The sequence below is a fragment of the Anoplopoma fimbria genome, chromosome 8 (assembly GCF_027596085.1).
Source record: "Anoplopoma fimbria isolate UVic2021 breed Golden Eagle Sablefish chromosome 8, Afim_UVic_2022, whole genome shotgun sequence".
Taxonomy (NCBI): Eukaryota; Metazoa; Chordata; class Actinopteri; order Perciformes; family Anoplopomatidae; genus Anoplopoma; species Anoplopoma fimbria.
Genome location: NC_072456.1, coordinates 25581793 through 25599787, shown reverse-complemented (window position 1 = coordinate 25599787; position 17995 = coordinate 25581793). Strand labels below are relative to the sequence as shown.

General features: G+C 35.4%; 2 protein-coding genes across 6 annotated transcripts in view; one reads left to right on the top strand and one right to left on the bottom strand.

Moving 5' to 3' along the window:
• The window catches only part of usp24 (ubiquitin specific peptidase 24), a 45915-nt gene extending 37486 nt beyond the window's left edge, over positions 1–8429 (bottom strand). For all 5 annotated transcript variants that reach the window (XM_054602108.1, XM_054602109.1, XM_054602111.1 and 2 more), the window contains exons 1-7: positions 7991–8429; positions 2516–2684; positions 2211–2278; positions 1967–2110; positions 762–887; positions 380–415; positions 217–282 (exon numbers count right to left, since the gene is read on the bottom strand). In XM_054602108.1, the coding sequence (XP_054458083.1) occupies positions 217–282; positions 380–415; positions 762–887; positions 1967–2110; positions 2211–2278; positions 2516–2684; positions 7991–8314 (933 nt within the window). In that variant the 5' untranslated portion in view covers positions 8315–8429. The remainder of the gene's footprint in view (positions 1–216; positions 283–379; positions 416–761; positions 888–1966; positions 2111–2210; positions 2279–2515; positions 2685–7990) is intronic.
• Positions 8430–12742: 4313 nt separating this feature from the next.
• Positions 12743–17432, top strand: bloc1s2 (biogenesis of lysosomal organelles complex-1, subunit 2). Its single transcript, XM_054603212.1, has 5 exons — positions 12743–12924; positions 13128–13244; positions 15502–15621; positions 15719–15823; positions 17394–17432. Exons 1-5 carry the CDS (start codon positions 12759–12761, stop codon positions 17423–17425), a joined length of 540 nt encoding a protein of 179 aa, XP_054459187.1. The 5' UTR covers positions 12743–12758; the 3' UTR covers positions 17426–17432.
• The last annotated feature ends 563 nt before the right edge of the window (positions 17433–17995 follow it).

Here is a 17995-nt window from a genome sequence, read left to right as displayed (position 1 = left end):
GTTAGTGCGTATATTAGTTAGAGGGGGGGTAATTCAGTACCCTGCAGCTGAGAGCAGTGGGGGTGAACACGGTGACCTTTCGCCTGTATAGTCCTGTCTAAAAAGTCTGCCTACAGTGCTTCTGTCCATGCACCAGCAGTAGGAACCATCACATCACTCTCACAACAGTTTAAAAAAGGAATGCAAGAAGATCAAAGTGAGGACGGTTTCTCTTACAGCTATCTCGATTTCATCCGCGTTGAGCTTCGCCTGGATGGCCGTGAATCCTCCCAACTCTCCAAACTTGACACCAAAAAAAAAAGGAAAGGAGACACATGAGGCAAAAATACAACAACTATAGCGTTAATATAAGGAGACAAAAATCTGGCTCATTACTCACTCGATTCACCAAATCAACCAGCCAACCATGAGGCTCCTGGAAGAGAAACGTGTGGGTTTTTTTTAGTGGATTTATTCAGCGATGACACTGCAGATTATTGTGAGAGACACATGCAACTTTTCTGACAGCTGCTGTGTGTCAGTCACACGTGTTATGTTGAGCCCCGGTGGCTCAGTTACACAACAGCGGGGATGATGAACTCATTTGTCGTATCCCTGGACAGGACTACGAACAGTAAACAAAAGGCTAATAAGGAAGTGTGTGTATTCATACCGGCACAGCTTTACATACTTTGAGAGTGCATCTGAATGAGTTGTCACACGTATGGCAGTGTGACTTAAAGAGTACAGTGAGAGTCCCGACACACATGAATTTCTCTTACTTTCTGATAGGCGTTGCTCGGAGAGACGGCAAACATGTTGGCCTCTTCTCCAAAAACTTCCGCCCAGTTCCTCTGACAGGCCTTCATCCGGTTCTTAAAATGGTACTCGTTGTCGGGGTTGAAGGCCTGGACACACACAAAAAGAGAGCACAACACAGAGCATAAATACATATTTAGGATACATTTTTTCAAACCACGTACCGTCACATGATGCCTGATTTCCAAGGGAACAAATTGGCATTGAATCTTCACAATCTAGGCCAATTACTCAGAGCAGAAGATTAGATTTTAAAAAAAAAATGGGGTCAGTGGAAGATCAGGCTTGGTTTTGGGAATAATGTGCTGATTCGGAGAACGAGAAGTACTGAGAAGCTTTACAGTCACTGATTACAATGAAAGACGTTTTCTCATCTGAACTCCGGACAATGCTCAGGCCCTGATTTTTCCCTTTTACACATGTAACACACAGCAGGTGATCGTCCGTGTCAGACACGTTCTCACCTACTAGAAATACTCTGTTTGGTTCAGGGGAGGGGCTGCGACTGGGTAGAGTGTGCACGAGGCAGGACATGATGCAAAAACACAGCGGTTAGGAAGCTGGTTCATAATTTGGTCATAAACTACAGAGTCTCTTGTCGTTCCTCAAATGTGTCTGACGTTTTTTCTTCCTTTCTCGAGTTATACATTTTCATTAGTGCCTTCGTGTCAATGACCCTTCTTCTTCTTCACCCGAAGATGTTTTGTCTTCTTACGGAGAATTCAATTTCGCCATGAATTCTCCATAAAGTGATTGGCTCTATTCACACATGGGCTTAATTGGACATCATAATGATATCGTAATGGGGAGCTGGTGGGTAAAGTCTGTTGTGTTTAATTTGCGCTCTCACACACAGCTCCTCCTAGTAATGTCTATTTAATACCAGGGTTGCAGTGCATGTGTGAAAGAATGCACATTTAAAGCAATTTACTTAATTGATCCTCTAAATTGAAATTTGTTAAGTTTTTCTTGTTTTCAAGGATTTTTTCAAGGGTGATTTATTTACTTTAAAGACAAAAAAAGCCAAAGAAAGAATACAAAAAGAAAGTAAAAAGGTATAAAAGACAAGCATTAGAGAGAGAGAGCGAGAGCGAGAGAGAGAAAGAGAAAGAGAAAGAGAAAGAGAAAGAGAGAGAGAGAGAGAGAGAGAGAGAGAGAGAGAACACACCATAGTCAGGACTCCCATCAGGTTTACGGGTACCGGGTCCTGCTTCACCCTCTCTGCAACCAGCTCCACCAGCAACATGAGCATGTTGTAGATTCCCTCGTGAATCTCGGTGCCCCATTTGTGAACGGCACTGCTGGTCAGCAACTGGTGACGGTGAACGAGACGGAGAGAGAAGGAGCACAGTCAGTCAAACGTACGTCTATGAATCACGTACTTAATAACACTTAATCTCTTTGTTGCTAACCTTTTTAAAGGCCTCCGGCATGCAGCGATCTATGAACCGCTTGCAGTTTTCATCAGCGTCAGCAAGACCTGGCAGAGAGGGAGTAGTTGGATTCACACATTTATCTCACATCCAAACATGGAGGGAAAAAAACAGTAGCTGTGACTAAGGAGACACAGATTGAGCCATGAAACTAAAATAACAACATGTGAAAACATCCAACAGGTCCAAACAAAACATGCCACCCACACACATAAACGCAGATGGCGACGTTTTTGGTTTAACGGAGACCTTCAAAGATACATTTTCCTCCCACACAATCTTACCGTGCCGGGCGAGGCAGGTGGACGCGATAAGACACTTGCCCAGGGACTCCTCTCTCTTGTACGGTATGGACCAGTGGTCGGTGAAGACCCGACTCTCCAGCTCGTACAGGTTGGTGGTGGGAAACTCCATGCTGCCCCCCGAGCAGTTCCCATTCTCATCGTTGCTCCGCTGCGAACACACACAAACATGCACGACACGATTAAAACCTTTGTTTCACACAGCTCGCCCCTGCGTCCTCCGTTGTTTCAGGACGCTGCAGCTGTCCTTTGTGCAAGGTTAATCCAAACGGCCTCTGGCGATGATAAAAAAGTCAGACCGGCTGATGCTCGATTATTTTGCTCCCTCTGGGAGAAGAGCGATAGCAGTCGTTTTGGAAAGTGTGTCCTCTCTCCCCAACGACCTGACCTTCGTCTCTGCATCTTTTTGTTCCTCTATTTCCTCCCCCAAAAAAGCTCTCAAAACAAACCCACACAGGTGCTCGTTTTTTAATGGTGTGTGTAATGAACCTCCTGTCTTGTTAGCAATATGATGCAACCTACAGTTGTCCTGATACCAGTATCGGAAATGTCTCTGGTAAAGCCTAAAACGCTGGATTGAATATCAGCGGGTCTATGAACCGATATCATATCACTTATCAGCTCACACACAGGAGCAAAGCAACACGTGTTATTAGCTACCCGATCTGTACGTCCTGCCCGATCGCTACTGCAGCTCCGTAAAAAATGATTGCTGCGTCTGAAATCGACGATGGAAGAAGCTAACGAGTGAGCCATCTCGCTTCTTTCTCGTCTCTGTGGAGAGTTGAACATGCGCAGTAAACGATCGGGGAGAGTGTAATCAATGATAGAGCTAGCAAAATGTCAGAAATTTGGCAATATTTTACACTGGAGACTTTGTCAAACTAGATAATAAAAGAAAGTTCTGTGGCAATTTGTTCTCTGTATGCAATTGTTCATGTTTTACAAAAGGGTTTCACTTGAGCCCGGTCATACAATAATGATAGCAATCATATCACAGGGTTCATAGTACATAGCTGTTAAAAAAATAGTGCTAAATATATCTTTAGATTGTTACACCCTGGTATCAGATCAGTTCTCAGTTCTGGTATTAGATCAGTATTGGAAAAGAAAAAAATGGTATCAGAAACATCTCTTATGCCACCACACGATGACATATTTACTGCGGTCACGAATGAGCAGGTTGTGAAGGGCGAGTTATAATTCAACTCCTCTTAGACCTCCAGCATTTGAGTTCTAGCTCGAGAGCACACAACATAGCCAGTATGAGTGAAGCCTATGAGTCCATGTGGTGAAAGCGCACAAAGGATTATTGAATTATTAACATTATAACGTTGTTAACATATTCATGAAGTCAGCTGAATATTCATTATTAAAATTGCAGAACTCCCTCCTCTGAAACAGTGCTGTGGAACATTTCAGCACATGTAGAAACACTAAAGCAAGTGATATTTATCGACTAATGATTTATGTTTGTGCTGTAATTGTGCAAAGCATTTGAGCATAGCAATCTATAGAGGCTCGACCTGCTGTCTTATATCAAACAGAATGGTGACTGAGCCCTGGGATTCAGCTCTAACTACATTATAAATGACCAATACTCATTATTCCAGTTTGCCTGTGGCCACAGTACAAATATTATTACAGCAAAGTATAGTTAGGTCAAGTCGGACCATTTTGAATACATCTCCACATATTAGCAGACATAATGGTCAGCGTGTCCAGTGCATGTTTTACTGAATCATTTTATAAAAGTGCTGGACTGAGCGTTTAAGAGGATAACCGGAGAGAAGAGGGAACGGGAGAAGGCAACAGAGGAGCATCATATTTCATCGCTTCCTTTTCTAGGAAAATTGGAAATGACAGATGGATGGATGAGAGGAAGTTAAGAGGGCGAGAGACTAACCTAACACCGGTATTAAAGAAAACACAAGGTTCAAAGTAACCAAGAGGAGACTTTTGATTGCTGGCGGAAATTGCAAATCAAATCTCCCTGACAATTTCGTAAAAAAACGTGTTCCTCTGATGTAAACAAGAATGACAGCTTAGAGAAAAGGAGAAACGTCCTATCTTTGTATACAATATTCCGGACCGCTTGTAAATAAACATCAAACAGAAGAAGAAACATGCTAATAAGCTGCAAAGCCCCAAGTGTTTCAGACCTGGAGGCTTCAGGGGAATAGGTTCAGGTCTCTAAAGGCCCAGACTACATGTGTGGTGGTTGTGCAGGGCGATGAGGTAACTCAGCGCCTCTCTGTTACTATGCACCCTATAACCCTCCTGGGACCCCCCCCTGCAAAAAAAACTGCAATGTGTTTGTTTGTGTGTGTTGGTGAGACTGCAGGGCTATATTTAGGAGAATACATGAGGCCATAGACCTGTGACATGCCTCTTAAGCACAAACACACAAACCGAGGACGTTAGGAAGAAGGGAAATTAAGCAATTTATTTCCTACACTGCATGTTTCAAAACTTATGACACGTGGGAGAGTCACTTCTTTACTCCTCCACCTTACAACAACTACACATTCTGTTAATCTTGAAATAATATACACGAGTGTATAACGCAATAAGGATAATGGGTTCAAGTTATACTTCTTTGGCATGTGGACATAGAGGGAAAAATCATTTTTGGCAGCTCTTTTGTCAGATTTAACGAACTCAGAGGGTGAGTCACTTTGGGCTGAGTTAGTTTGGAACCACACCATTACTGGAAAATTAACAAAATATAGGCTCATTATCTACAGTATTAGCGTTACTTCCACCCTGAAGCCCTTTCTGCTTTCTCGCTTTGCAGGTTTCCATGAATCGTTGTGGTCCCTGGACCGTGGTCGTGCCTCCTGCTGTGACCCGGCTGACACCCACTGCTACTTCGATTATTAGTCACATTACTATTACTGGTCCCTATTTCATAATTATAATTCTACTATAATAATTGCTGCTGTTATTATAAGTAGTCTTATTTTTTTTCCTTCGTTACTCTGCTTACTACTCTTATTATATGAATCATTTATGTCATAAATATCCTTCCTCTGTCGCTCTCCCAGAGGTTTCTTCCTTTTTTCTCCCTGTTAAAGAGGATGTCGCATGTGTACAGATTGTAAAACCCTCTGAGGCTAATTTGTGATTCTGGGCTATACAAAATAAACTGAATTGAATTAAGCTGTAAGTGTGTGCCATCTATTTTCTGCATAGCTATAACAGCGTATAAGTTTGACAGCATGAGAGAGTTGGCGGAGAAAGAAAAGATGGCGAACAGGTATCGGGGGTTTATTTGGGGCTCAAGAGGTTGGTGGTTCGAACCCCGGTCTCTACAGTCAACATGCCGAAGTGTCCTTGAGCGAGACACCTAGGCACTTCTTAGCAGCCCACTGCTCCTCCGGGATGGGTTAAATGCAGAGAATTGGGGACTAATAAAGGATTGATTACTGTTGTGCAATACAATAGTTATAATAGTTTCTGTCTGTATGTACAGTACCAGTCAACAGTTTGGACACACCTTCTCATTCAACTTCTTTGAAGAATCTAAAATATAAAACATATTCTGGTTTGTTGAGCATTTGTTTGTTTACCACATAATTCCATATGTGTTCCTTCATAGTTTGGATGTCTTCAATATTAATCTACAATGTAGAAAAAAAGAAAGAAAGAAAAACCATTGAATGAGAAGGTGTGTCCAAACTTTTGACTGGTACTGTACACTATTACTGTCTTGTATGTATGGAGGGCTATTTTTGCCAGGAAATGAAAAATAAAAAAGTTAAGAAAAATAAGAAGCCTAACACCTCATCATTTTAAATTTACCATCTCATAATTTTTAATAACTAAATATTTTTAATCATAATCTTTTTTTTCTCAGGCTTTTGTCATGATTGTTCATTCATTTTCATACACTGTGCAATAATAGTTATGTCTGTATATATAATATTTCAGTTATTGTGGATTCTTTACTGTTTTTATTGCTTATTTATAATACTATGTCTCTTGTTTGCACACTTTTTTAGTTATTGTGGATTTTTAATTTTTCTTACTTACTTATTTAAAATACTTGTTTGTTTTTTCTACTATGTCTCTTGTTTGCACTATATCTATGCTGCTGTAATCCTGTAAATGTCCCCGCTGCGGGACTAATAAAGGATTATATTATTATTATTATTTAGTATTAGTATTATTAGTATCTAATCAATCATCTTTTGACAGCACCTGCAGGATTACAGGAGGTCTGAAGGTCTTTTTTTTAAGTTATTGTGGGTTATTGTGGGGTGAGAGGTCAAAGGTCATGTAGGTGCCTGTCAGGTATTCATGAGCTACCAGGAGGAGGCTGGTTGCAGGGTCAATCCCCTCAAAGCATCAATGCAACACTCCCTCCTCCTCCTCCTCCTCAAGTGGGCTATTTTTGCCAGGAAATGAAAAATAAAAAAGTCAAGAAAAATAAGAAGCCTAACACCTCATAATTTTTAATTTACCATCTCATAATTTTTAATAAATATTGTGGATTCTTTACTGTTTTTATTGCTTATTTATAATACTTGTTTTTTATACTATGTCTCTTGTTTGCACTATATCCTATGCTGCTGTAATTCTGTAAATGTCAGGACTAATAAAGGATTATCTCATTATTATTATTATTATTATTATTATTATTATTATTATCATTAGTACTTGAATTACACTTGAATTTCCCCCATGGGGATCAATAAAGGAATATAAATATTATTATTAGTAGTAGTAGTAGTATTATTACAGCACCTGCAGGATTACAGGAGGAGGTCTGGAGGGAGCAGCAGAGTGAGAGGTCAAAGGTCATGTAGGTGCCTGTCAGGTATTCATGAGCTACCAGGAGGAGGCTGGTTGCAGGGTCAATCCCCTCAAAGCATCAATGCAACACTCCTCAAACGGGCTATTTTTGCCAGGAAATGAAAAATAAAGCCTAACACCTCATCATTTTTAATAAATATTGTGGATTCTTTACTGTTTTTATTGCTTATTTATAATACTATGTCTCTTGTTTGCACTATATCCTATGCTGCTGTAATCCTGTAAATGTCCCCGCTGCAGGACTAATAAAGGATTATCTTATTATTATTATTATTTAGTATTAGTATTATTAGTATCTAATCAATCATCTTTTGACAGCACCTGCAGGATTACAGGAGGAGGTCTGGAGGGAGCAGCAGAGTGAGAGGTCAAAGGTCATGTAGGTGCCTGTCAGGTATTCATGAGCTACCAGGAGGAGGCTGGTCAATCCCCTCAAAGCATCAATGCAACACTCCCTCCTCCTCCTCCTCTTCCTCCTCTGTAAGCTAACATGGCTAGCAGTAAAGCAGTAAAGCAGAATACCCCCCCACACACACCTCCCCTCCGCCACGCCAAGCTCCACACAGCTAGCACCAAGCTAGGCTAAGCTAGCATAGCGGCTACACGCTACACGCTACATGCTACATGCTAGCTCCTCACCTCGCCGTCCACCACGTCGTGGTACGCCGGCGGGGGGTCGAACCCTCTGGTCTCCGCGTCCCCCCCGGCGGTGGTGGTGGTGTTGGCTGTGGTGTTGGCGGTGTTGGAGGAGGAGGAGGTGGAGGAAGAGGAGCCCACGCCCGGAGCAGGCCCGCTCTCCATGGGCTCGTAGCCGTAGCCGAGTCCCGGGCTCTCGTTCGTCAGCAGCGCCACCGCCTCGTTGATGTCGTTCTTCGCCAACCGGAGCGCCTTCCGGATCACGTCCGGGTCCGGGAAGCCCATGCAGAGCAGCGTGGTGATGTGCTGCTCCTCCTCGGTCTCCATGTTGTGTAGCAGGGTGGAGGTGGAGGTGGTGGTGGAGGTGGAGGTGGAGGCTCCGTCTAGTAGTAGCAGCGGGGTGTTCGGCACAGCCCTGTAGCTGTGCACGCCGCCATGTTTACAGTCCGCTGCTGCTGAGCCGGGCACGAGAAGTGCATGCTGCTCGCGGGGGCGCGCACAGTGAAAGTGTCCCCGGGAGGGTTGTAATGATTTATAATAATTTAATATTTCTTTTTTTATAGGTTTATTATTACTGTTTGGACACACCTTCTCATTCTGTGGTTTTTTTTTTTTTTTTTTTTTTTCTACATTGTAGATTAATATTAAAAAAAAGTAATAAATCTGTGCAATATTATAACTATAATTATTCTGTCTGTATTTATAAGATTTTTTTTTTAGTTATTGTGGATTTTTTATTTTTCTTACTTACTTATTTAAAATACTTATTTTTTTTTCTATGTCTCTTGTTTGCACTATAGTAAAATATGATATTTTATGAATATATATGATATCATATTAAATATGGTCCTAGCATATATTATTACTGTCTTATACAGTACCAGTCAAAAGTTTGGACACACCTTCTCATTCTATGTTTTTTATTTTTTTTATTTTTTTCTACATTGTAGATTAATATTTTAAAAAAGTAATAAATCTGTGCAATACTATAACTATAATTATTCTGTATTTTTCTTACTTACTTACTTATTTAAAATACTTTTTTGTATTTTTCTACTACAGTACCAGTCAAAAGTTTGGACACACCTTCTCATTCAATTATTTTTTTATTTTTTTCTACATTTATTTTAATATAAAAAAACAAATAAATCTGTGCAATACTATAACTATAATTATTCTGTATTCTTCTTACTTACTTACTTATTTAAAATACTTTTTTTTTCTACTACAGTACCAGTCAAAAGTTTGGACACACCTTCTCATTCAATTATTTTTATTTTTTTCTTTGTAGATTGTGCAATACTATAACTATAATTATTCTGTATTCTTCTTACTTACTTAACTTTTTAAAATACTTTTTTTCACATTTGTAGATTAATATTTTTAAATACCTTCTCATCTGTGCATTTATTTTTATTTTTATTTTTATTTTATTTCTGCATACAAATACACTGTGCAATACTATAACTATAATTATTCTGTATTCTTCTTACTTACTTACTTATTTAAAATACTTTTTTTTTCTATTTTTGTATGTCTCTTGTTTGCACTATATTATGCTGCTGTAATCCTGTACATTTCTATTTATTTTTTTTATTTATTTTCAAATATTATGAATGCAATTAAATAGTAAAATATGATATTTTATGAATATATATTATATCATATTAAATATGGTCTTAGCATATATTATTACTGTCTTGTACAGTACCAGTCAAAAGTTTGGACACACCTTCTTCTCAATGATCTTTAAATTATTTTCTTTTTTTACTTACATTGTAGATAATACATTACATTACATTACATTACAGTCATTTAGATAATTTTTTATCATTACAGTCATTTATAGGAAGTTAATATTAAAGACATCCAAACTATGAAGGAACACATATGGAATTATGTGGTAAACAAACGAATGCTCAACAAACCAGAATATGTTTTATATTTTAGTTTTATATTTTACATTCTTCAAAGTAAGTGAATGAGAAGGTGTGTCCAAACTTTTGACTGGTACTGTATATTATTACTGTCTTGTATGTATGGAGGGCTATTTTTGCCAGGAAATGAAAAATAAAAAAGTTAAGAAAAATGAGAAGCCGAATACCTCATCATTTTAATTTACCATCTCATGATTTTTAATAAATAAATAAATATTTTTAATCATAATATTTTTTGTTATGATTGTTTATTCATTTTCATACACTGTGCAATAATAGTTATGTCTGTATATATAATATTTCAGTTATTGTGGATTCTTTACTGTTTTTATTGCTTATTTATAATACTTGTTTTTTTTACTATGTCTCTTGTTTGCACTATATCCTATGCTGCTGTAATCCTGTAAATTTCCCCGCTGCAGGAGTAATAAAGGATTATCTTATTTTATCTTATTTTCAAATATTATGAATGCAATTAAATAGTAAAATATGATATTTTATGATATATATATGATATCATATTAAATATGGTCAGCATTTGTATTGGGGGCATAAATTAGGGAAGAAAGATAACCTCTTCTAGCTGTAAAATACTTATGAGTGGGATTTTCAAATGATGATAAAATACTGGGGAACACTCAAGTAGTTTTGGTGTTCATCGTAGGATCCATTTGACAATCAAAGCTATTGTTCGAGGGAAACCATGCATTTTATGTCAGGATATCATCAGAACATAGACATTAAAGTAGATGAATACATATTATTTTACTCAGAACCACATTTCACTGAGTGTAACTAGTGCGACAAGCCATCGTCACTCACAAAACAGCAAATTCAGATGCAACTTTTGTGGATTATCACTATTAGGTAACATGACCTCCTATTGAAACAAGCATTGTACCATCAGGACAAAGCATTACACATATGACAGAAAACTCTCCACGTGCAGAGCTCTTTTATAGAGCTGCAGACTAAAGAATCTATCAAATCTGTGTTCCTACTTTTGCCCAGTTCTTCTTATTACTGCTTTTATTGGTGCCAATATTGCTACTACTACGCTCATTAGAAATGTCATTTCTGTCACATGGATAGACTATGATGTAATTCAATTATGTTGTTAATTTTGTTCACATGACATTTGTTGCACATCTGACCATCCATTACATTACATTACATTACAGTCATTTAGCAGAGGCTTTTATCCAGGGAGAGAGATCCCTCATCTGTAGCTCTCGCTGAGGTTTCTTCCTTTTCTCTTTCCTGTTTAAGTTTTGTTGGGGGGTAGTTTTTCCTTTTCCGATGCAAGGGTCCAAGGACAGAAGATGTCACATGTTGTACAGATTGTAAATCCTTCTGAGGCAAATTTGTGACATTGGACAATACTAAAATTAGTTAAACATTTAATTGTGTTAGGATTTATAAACATTTTTGGCAGCTTACCTTTAAATTGTACAGAGAACTGGCTAAATTAAAGCATCACAAAATGGGAACAATTATTGTTATAGCAGAAAACCAAATAGAATCAGAAAGTTAAATTTAAAATAATAATAAAAAAATATATACAGTACCAGTCAAAAGTTTGGACACACCTTCTCATTCAATGGTTTTCCTTTATTTATTTATTTATTTTTTCTACATTGTAGATTAATATTGAAGACATCCAAACTATGAAGGAACACATATGGAATTATGTGGTAAACAAACAAATGCTCAACAAACCAGAATATGTTTTATATTTTAATTCTTCAAAGTAGTTGAATGAGAAGGTGTGTCCAAACTTTTGACTGTTACTGTACATACATACTTATATATATATATATTTTTTAAATTATTTAAAATGTATATATATATATATATATATATATATATATATATATATATATTTTAATTATTTAAAATGTATATATATATATATATTTATATATATATTTTAAAATGATTTTAAATTTATATATATATATTATATATACTTATATATATATTTTTTCATTATTTTAAATTTATATATATATATATATTATATATACTTATATATATATTTTTAATTTATTTTAAATGTATATATATATATTATATATAAACTTATATATATTTTTAATTTATTTTTAATTTATATATATATATATTATATATACTTATATATATATATTTTTTAATTATTTTAAATGTATATATATATATATATATATATATATATATATATATATTTTTTTTTTAATTATTTAAAATGTATATATATATTATATATACTTATATATATATTTTATTATTTTTTATATATATTATTATTAAATTTATATATATATATATTATATTTATATATATATATATATATATTTATATATTTATTTTAATTATTTTAAATTTATATATATATTATATATACTTATATATATTTTTTTATTATTTAAATTTAAATTTATATATATATATATATATATATATATATTTTTTTTTATTTTTAATTATTTAAAATTTATATATATATATATTATATATAAACTTATATATTTTTTGTTATTATTTTAAATGTAACTTTCTGAGCAATTTATTAATTCTCAAAATTCGGTGATCTTTTTATTTTATTTATTTATTTATTTTTAATTTATTTGCCTTTTTTTTTTAAACTATATAATTAAACACTAACATTATAAACGGTCATTTGTAACAGTGGTATTTAACGGCATGCCTCGCATTCCTACGTCATCAGGGCGTGGCAATGCGCGCGAGCAGCGGTGGGGGAGGAGGGAGGGGGGGGGGGGGGCGTGGCTTCCGGGGTGGACGTCACATGACCACTCATGTGACTGAGGGGAAAAAGTCAAAACAGGAACAAAATGGCCGCGACGGGCGACGACGCCGCAGCAATGGACAGCATCTCCAGGGCACCAGCGGCCCAGTTGGCGGCTCTGAACCCGGCTATGAGCTCCAGCAGCCCGGCGGAAGCCCCGGAGGAAGTGGCGGAAACCCCGGTGGTCGTTCCCAAGAAGCCAAGCGCGAACAGTGGGTGATGTCTCCTCGCAGCTTCCGTAGCTTGCAAATGCAAAAACAGCACACAGTAACCTATTTAACTTTTGCTTTTCAGTGTGTTTTTACACCGTAAAGCATTATTATTAATGTGTTTTCTTTTGTGTTGCTTTATTATTTGTCATGTTATTAACACACTTTGTCATATTGTTGATGCATGTTGTGTTTATCCTGCTCAGGTGATGGAGGTGTGGAGACTGCAGAGGAGGCTGTGGAGCCTGCAGAGCCAGACATCAATGAGTTGTGCACAGATATGTTTGAAAAGATGGCCATCGTCCTGCAAGGAGAACTAACAGGTCTTTTAAATCATTGCATACTTACTCTATTTCTGCACAGAGGAAAAAAACTAGAAAATTAGATAAAACAAGATAACCCTCATTTATGCCCCCAATATAAATGCTGACCATATTTAATATGATATCATATATATTCATAAAATATCATATTTTACTATTTAATTGCATTCATAATATTTGAAAATAAAATAATCCTTTATTAAGAAATTTACAGAATTACAGCTGCATAGATATAGTGCAAACAAGAGACATAGTAGAACAAACTAAAAAGTATTTTAAATAAGTAAGTAAGAAAAATAAAAAATTCACAATAACTAAAAGAAAAATCTTATAAATACAGACAGAATAATTATAGTTATAATATTGCACAGATTTATCTTTTTTAATATTAATCTACAATGTAGAAAAAAATAAAGAAAAAACATTCATAATTGCATTCATAAAATAAGATAATCCTTTATTAGTCCCGCAGTGGGGAATTTACAGGATTGCAGCAGCATAGATATAGTGCAAACAAGAGACATAGTAGAAAATACAAACAAGTATTTTAAATAAGTAAGTAAGAAAAATACAGAATAAATATAGTTATAGTATTGCACAGATTTATTACTTTTTTTTAACTATTAATCTACAATGTAGAAAAAAATAAAGAAAAAACATTGAATGAGAAGGTGTGTCCAAACTTTTGACTGGTACTGTACAAGAGAGTAATAATATATGCTAAGACCATATTTAATATGATATCATATATATTCATAAAATACCATATTTTACTATTTAATTGCATGCATAATATTTGAAAATTACAGGATTGCAAGCATAGGATATAGTGCAAACAAGAGATATAGTAAAAAAAAAAAAGTTTATAAATAAGCAATAAAAACAGAAAAGAATCCACAATAACTGAAATATGTGCAGAATAACTATTATAACTATTATTGCATGTATGAAAACAAATGAACAATCATAACAAAAGCCTGAAAAAACAAAAGATAAACACCAAAAAGACATGATTAAAAATTTTATTTTATCAAAAAAATCCCACTCATAAGTATTTTACAGATGGAAGATTAAAATGATGAGGTATTAGGCTTTATTTTTCTTATTTTTCATTTTTCATTTCCTGTTAAAATGCTAAGACCATATTTAATATGAAAATATCATATTTTACTATTTAATTGCATTCAATAATATTTGATAATAATTGAATATTTTAAAATAAGATAATACCTTTATTAGTCCCGCAAATATTAGGGAATTTACAGGATTACAGCAGCATATAGATATAGTGCAAACAAGAGACATAGTAGAAAAAACAAACAAGTATTTTAAATAAGTAAGTAAGTAAAAAATCCAAATAACCAGAAAAGAGAATAATTATAGTTATAGTATTGCACAGATTTATTACTTTTTTTTACAGAATATTAATCTACAATGTAGAAAAAAATAATCTACAATGTAAAAAAAATAAAATAAAGAAAAAACATTGAATGAGAAGGTGTGTCCAAACTTTTGACTGGTACTGTACAAGACAGTAATAATATATGCTAATAATAATAATAATAAGATAATCCTTTATTAGTCCTGCAGCAGGGAGATTTACAGGATTACAGCAGCATAGAGTATAGTGCAAACAAGAGACATAGTAGAAAAAACAAGTATTATAAATAAGCAATAAAAACAGTAAAGAATCCACAATAACTGAAATATTATATATATATATATATATAGACATAACTATTATTGCACAGTGTATGAAAATGAATGAACAATCATGACAAAAGCCTGAGGAAAAAAAGATTATGATTAAAAATATTTATTTATTTATAAAAAATTATGAGATGGTAAATTAAAATGATGAGGTATTAGGCTTCTTATTTTTCTTAACTTTTTTATTTTTCATTTCCTGGCAAACATAGCCCTCCATACATACAAGACAGTAATTATATACAGTACCAGTCAAAAGTTTGGACACACCTTCTCATTCAACTACTTTGAAGAATGTAAAATATAAAACATATTCTGGTTTGTTGAGCATTTGTTTGTTTACCACATAATTCCATATGTGTTCCTTCATAGTTTGGATGTCTTCACTATTAATCTACAATGTAGAAAAGAATAAAATAAAGAAAAACCATTGAATGAGAAGGTGTGTCCAAACTTTTGACTGGTACTGTATTTTAATTCCCACTTTAATAATCACCTTTCTATCCCCTCTGGTGTCTTCTCTCTCATGCATATGTCCTTACCTGCTCAGGGACTTGTGAGGACTACCGTCTCCTGGAGAACATGAACAAGCTCACCAGTCTGAAGTACATGGAGATGAAGGACATCAGCATCAACATCAGCCGCAACCTGCAGGATCTCAACAACAAATGTGAGTGAGATGAATTATCCGTCATGATATTCTTGTTTATATCTACGACTGCAGCATAAACATCCTGCTGGTGTCTGGTTTTTTTTGCTTGCTTTAGATGCCAGTTTACAGCCCTACCTGGACCAGATAAATCAGATTGAGGAGCAAGTGTCTTCACTTGAACAGGCTGCTTACAAACTGGACGCGTACTCGAAGAAACTGGGTAAGATGTTTAATATGCAGAAGTGTGCATGTCTAATAAGTTCACTCCAATGATGTATTGAGTGAGACAGATCCTATTAAGGTAAATTGAAATAAAGTAAATACCTGCCAGTTTAGTGACGTTCTTACTGACTTGTTCGAATCAACAGTATTTGTAAAATTCCACAATAAGATAAAGATAAAACTTTATTGTCAGTTCACACGAAAATGTATCTGGCATCACATTTAAAGCTGCAATGATTAGTTGATGGACAGAAATATAATCGTCAACTGTTTTTAATATATATTTAATATATTGTAATTTTTCATGCAATTATGGAAGAAAATGCAACTTTTTAGTCTTTCCAAATATGGAGATTATCTGCATTTCTCTGTTTTATATCATATTGAACTGAATATCTAACTCATAACAAAGACGTTTTAAAGACTTCACTTTAGACTTTTCATTATTTTCTGACATTTTATAAACTGGAAAATAATCATCAGATCAATCTATAATGAATATTATCACGAGTTCCAGCCTAACATCACATGTTCCAATCATCTGTAATCATCACAAAAAAAAGCTACATTTGGGAAAAACCACACCTGTCCCTCGTAATGCAAACACACATGCCTAATACTAGTGATGTGATATGAAGCTTCATGAAGCATCGAAGCTTTCCAGCTAATTGGTTCGCACACAAATCCACCTGTTGAGTTTGGCTGTTTACCTGTCATTTGTGCCTGTAAATTAGTCATTTTGTCAATAATTGTATGTTTACTATAATAATGGCAGGAGGAACAAAATAAGTGTTTTTGAACTGTTTAGGTTTAACCAGGAAAAAGACAGCAAACGTACTTGTGTACAGTAGCAGTCAAAAGTTTGGACACACCTTCTCATTCAATGGTTTTTCTTTATTTTTATTTTTATTTACATTGTAGATTAATATTGAAGACATCCAAACTATGAAGGAACACATATGGAATTATGTGGTAAACAAACAAATGCTCAACAAACCAGAATATGTTTTATATTTTACATTCTTCAAAGTAGTTGAATGAGAAGGTGTGTCCAAACTTTTGACTGCTACTGTATAAGTGAAAGTGATGTAGAGGGTTAGTTTTTATTCAGGAACATGGTCGTCCTTATGCATCATAGATGAACGAAAAACGATAAAACCCTTATAATGGCCTCTCAGAAGACTTCCTGTATCACTTGACACACCATCAAGCATCAACACAGCATGTAACATCCTGTCTTCATACAAACACACACATTCAACGTCCAAAAACAGTCAATAAGCTTCCTTTACTTTAGTGTGTTTGGTGAATCTCTTGTTTTTCTTTGTCAATGACAGCAGAAACATAGTAGTTTCTCTCTCTATCTGTCTGGTTTGTGTAGCACGGACCATTAATACTCCAGCCCCCTCTATCAGCTCCCGTTGCAAAGTGTTATGAAGTCCACCAGCAGATGGTGCTGTGACACCACAGATAATATCGAACTTAAATATTTCTACACTACAGCTCACAAAGACAGCCAAACATCACACAGATTGATCACATCCTTGTCTTTTTCTCATCTTTAACAGAGGCCCGATTCAAAAAGCTGGAGAAGCGATGAGGGGGGGGCAAAAGAGAAGAAGAGGCCGACTCGAGAGTTATGGTGCCTCCTCACCTTCTTTAACCCTGCCTCGCCTTCTCCTCACCCTGCCAGCGGAGCAGGGAGCAGTGGGGAGGATGTGAACTGAGACTGAAACAACAAACAGTCAGTTTGACACCTAGAATAAGGACCCAGGAGGAAGCAGCTGAAGACACGTGAATTAGTACTGCAGCGCTCGGCTTAGATTTAACTCCAGTATCACTGATTTTGGCAGCGATCGTGCAGCCAAGATGAACGGGAGTGTGTGGCGTGAAACCCAAATCCTTTGGAAAATCACTTTATGTTGAATTAATCTGCCTGTTTACTAGCATATCTTTAAATGAGTGGTGGAATCAGAATATACTAATTTACTACTAAAGAAACAGATTGGAAAATGTAACAACACTTTTTACATGATGAATCATGATCATGATGTTTTTAATAAATGTCCAGTCTTCTAATTCTGATCATTAAAGGCAACTTAACGGATATATTTCTACTTAATAATAGTAGCCTGATGTTGGGATTCTCTAATGTTACACATGTATTTGT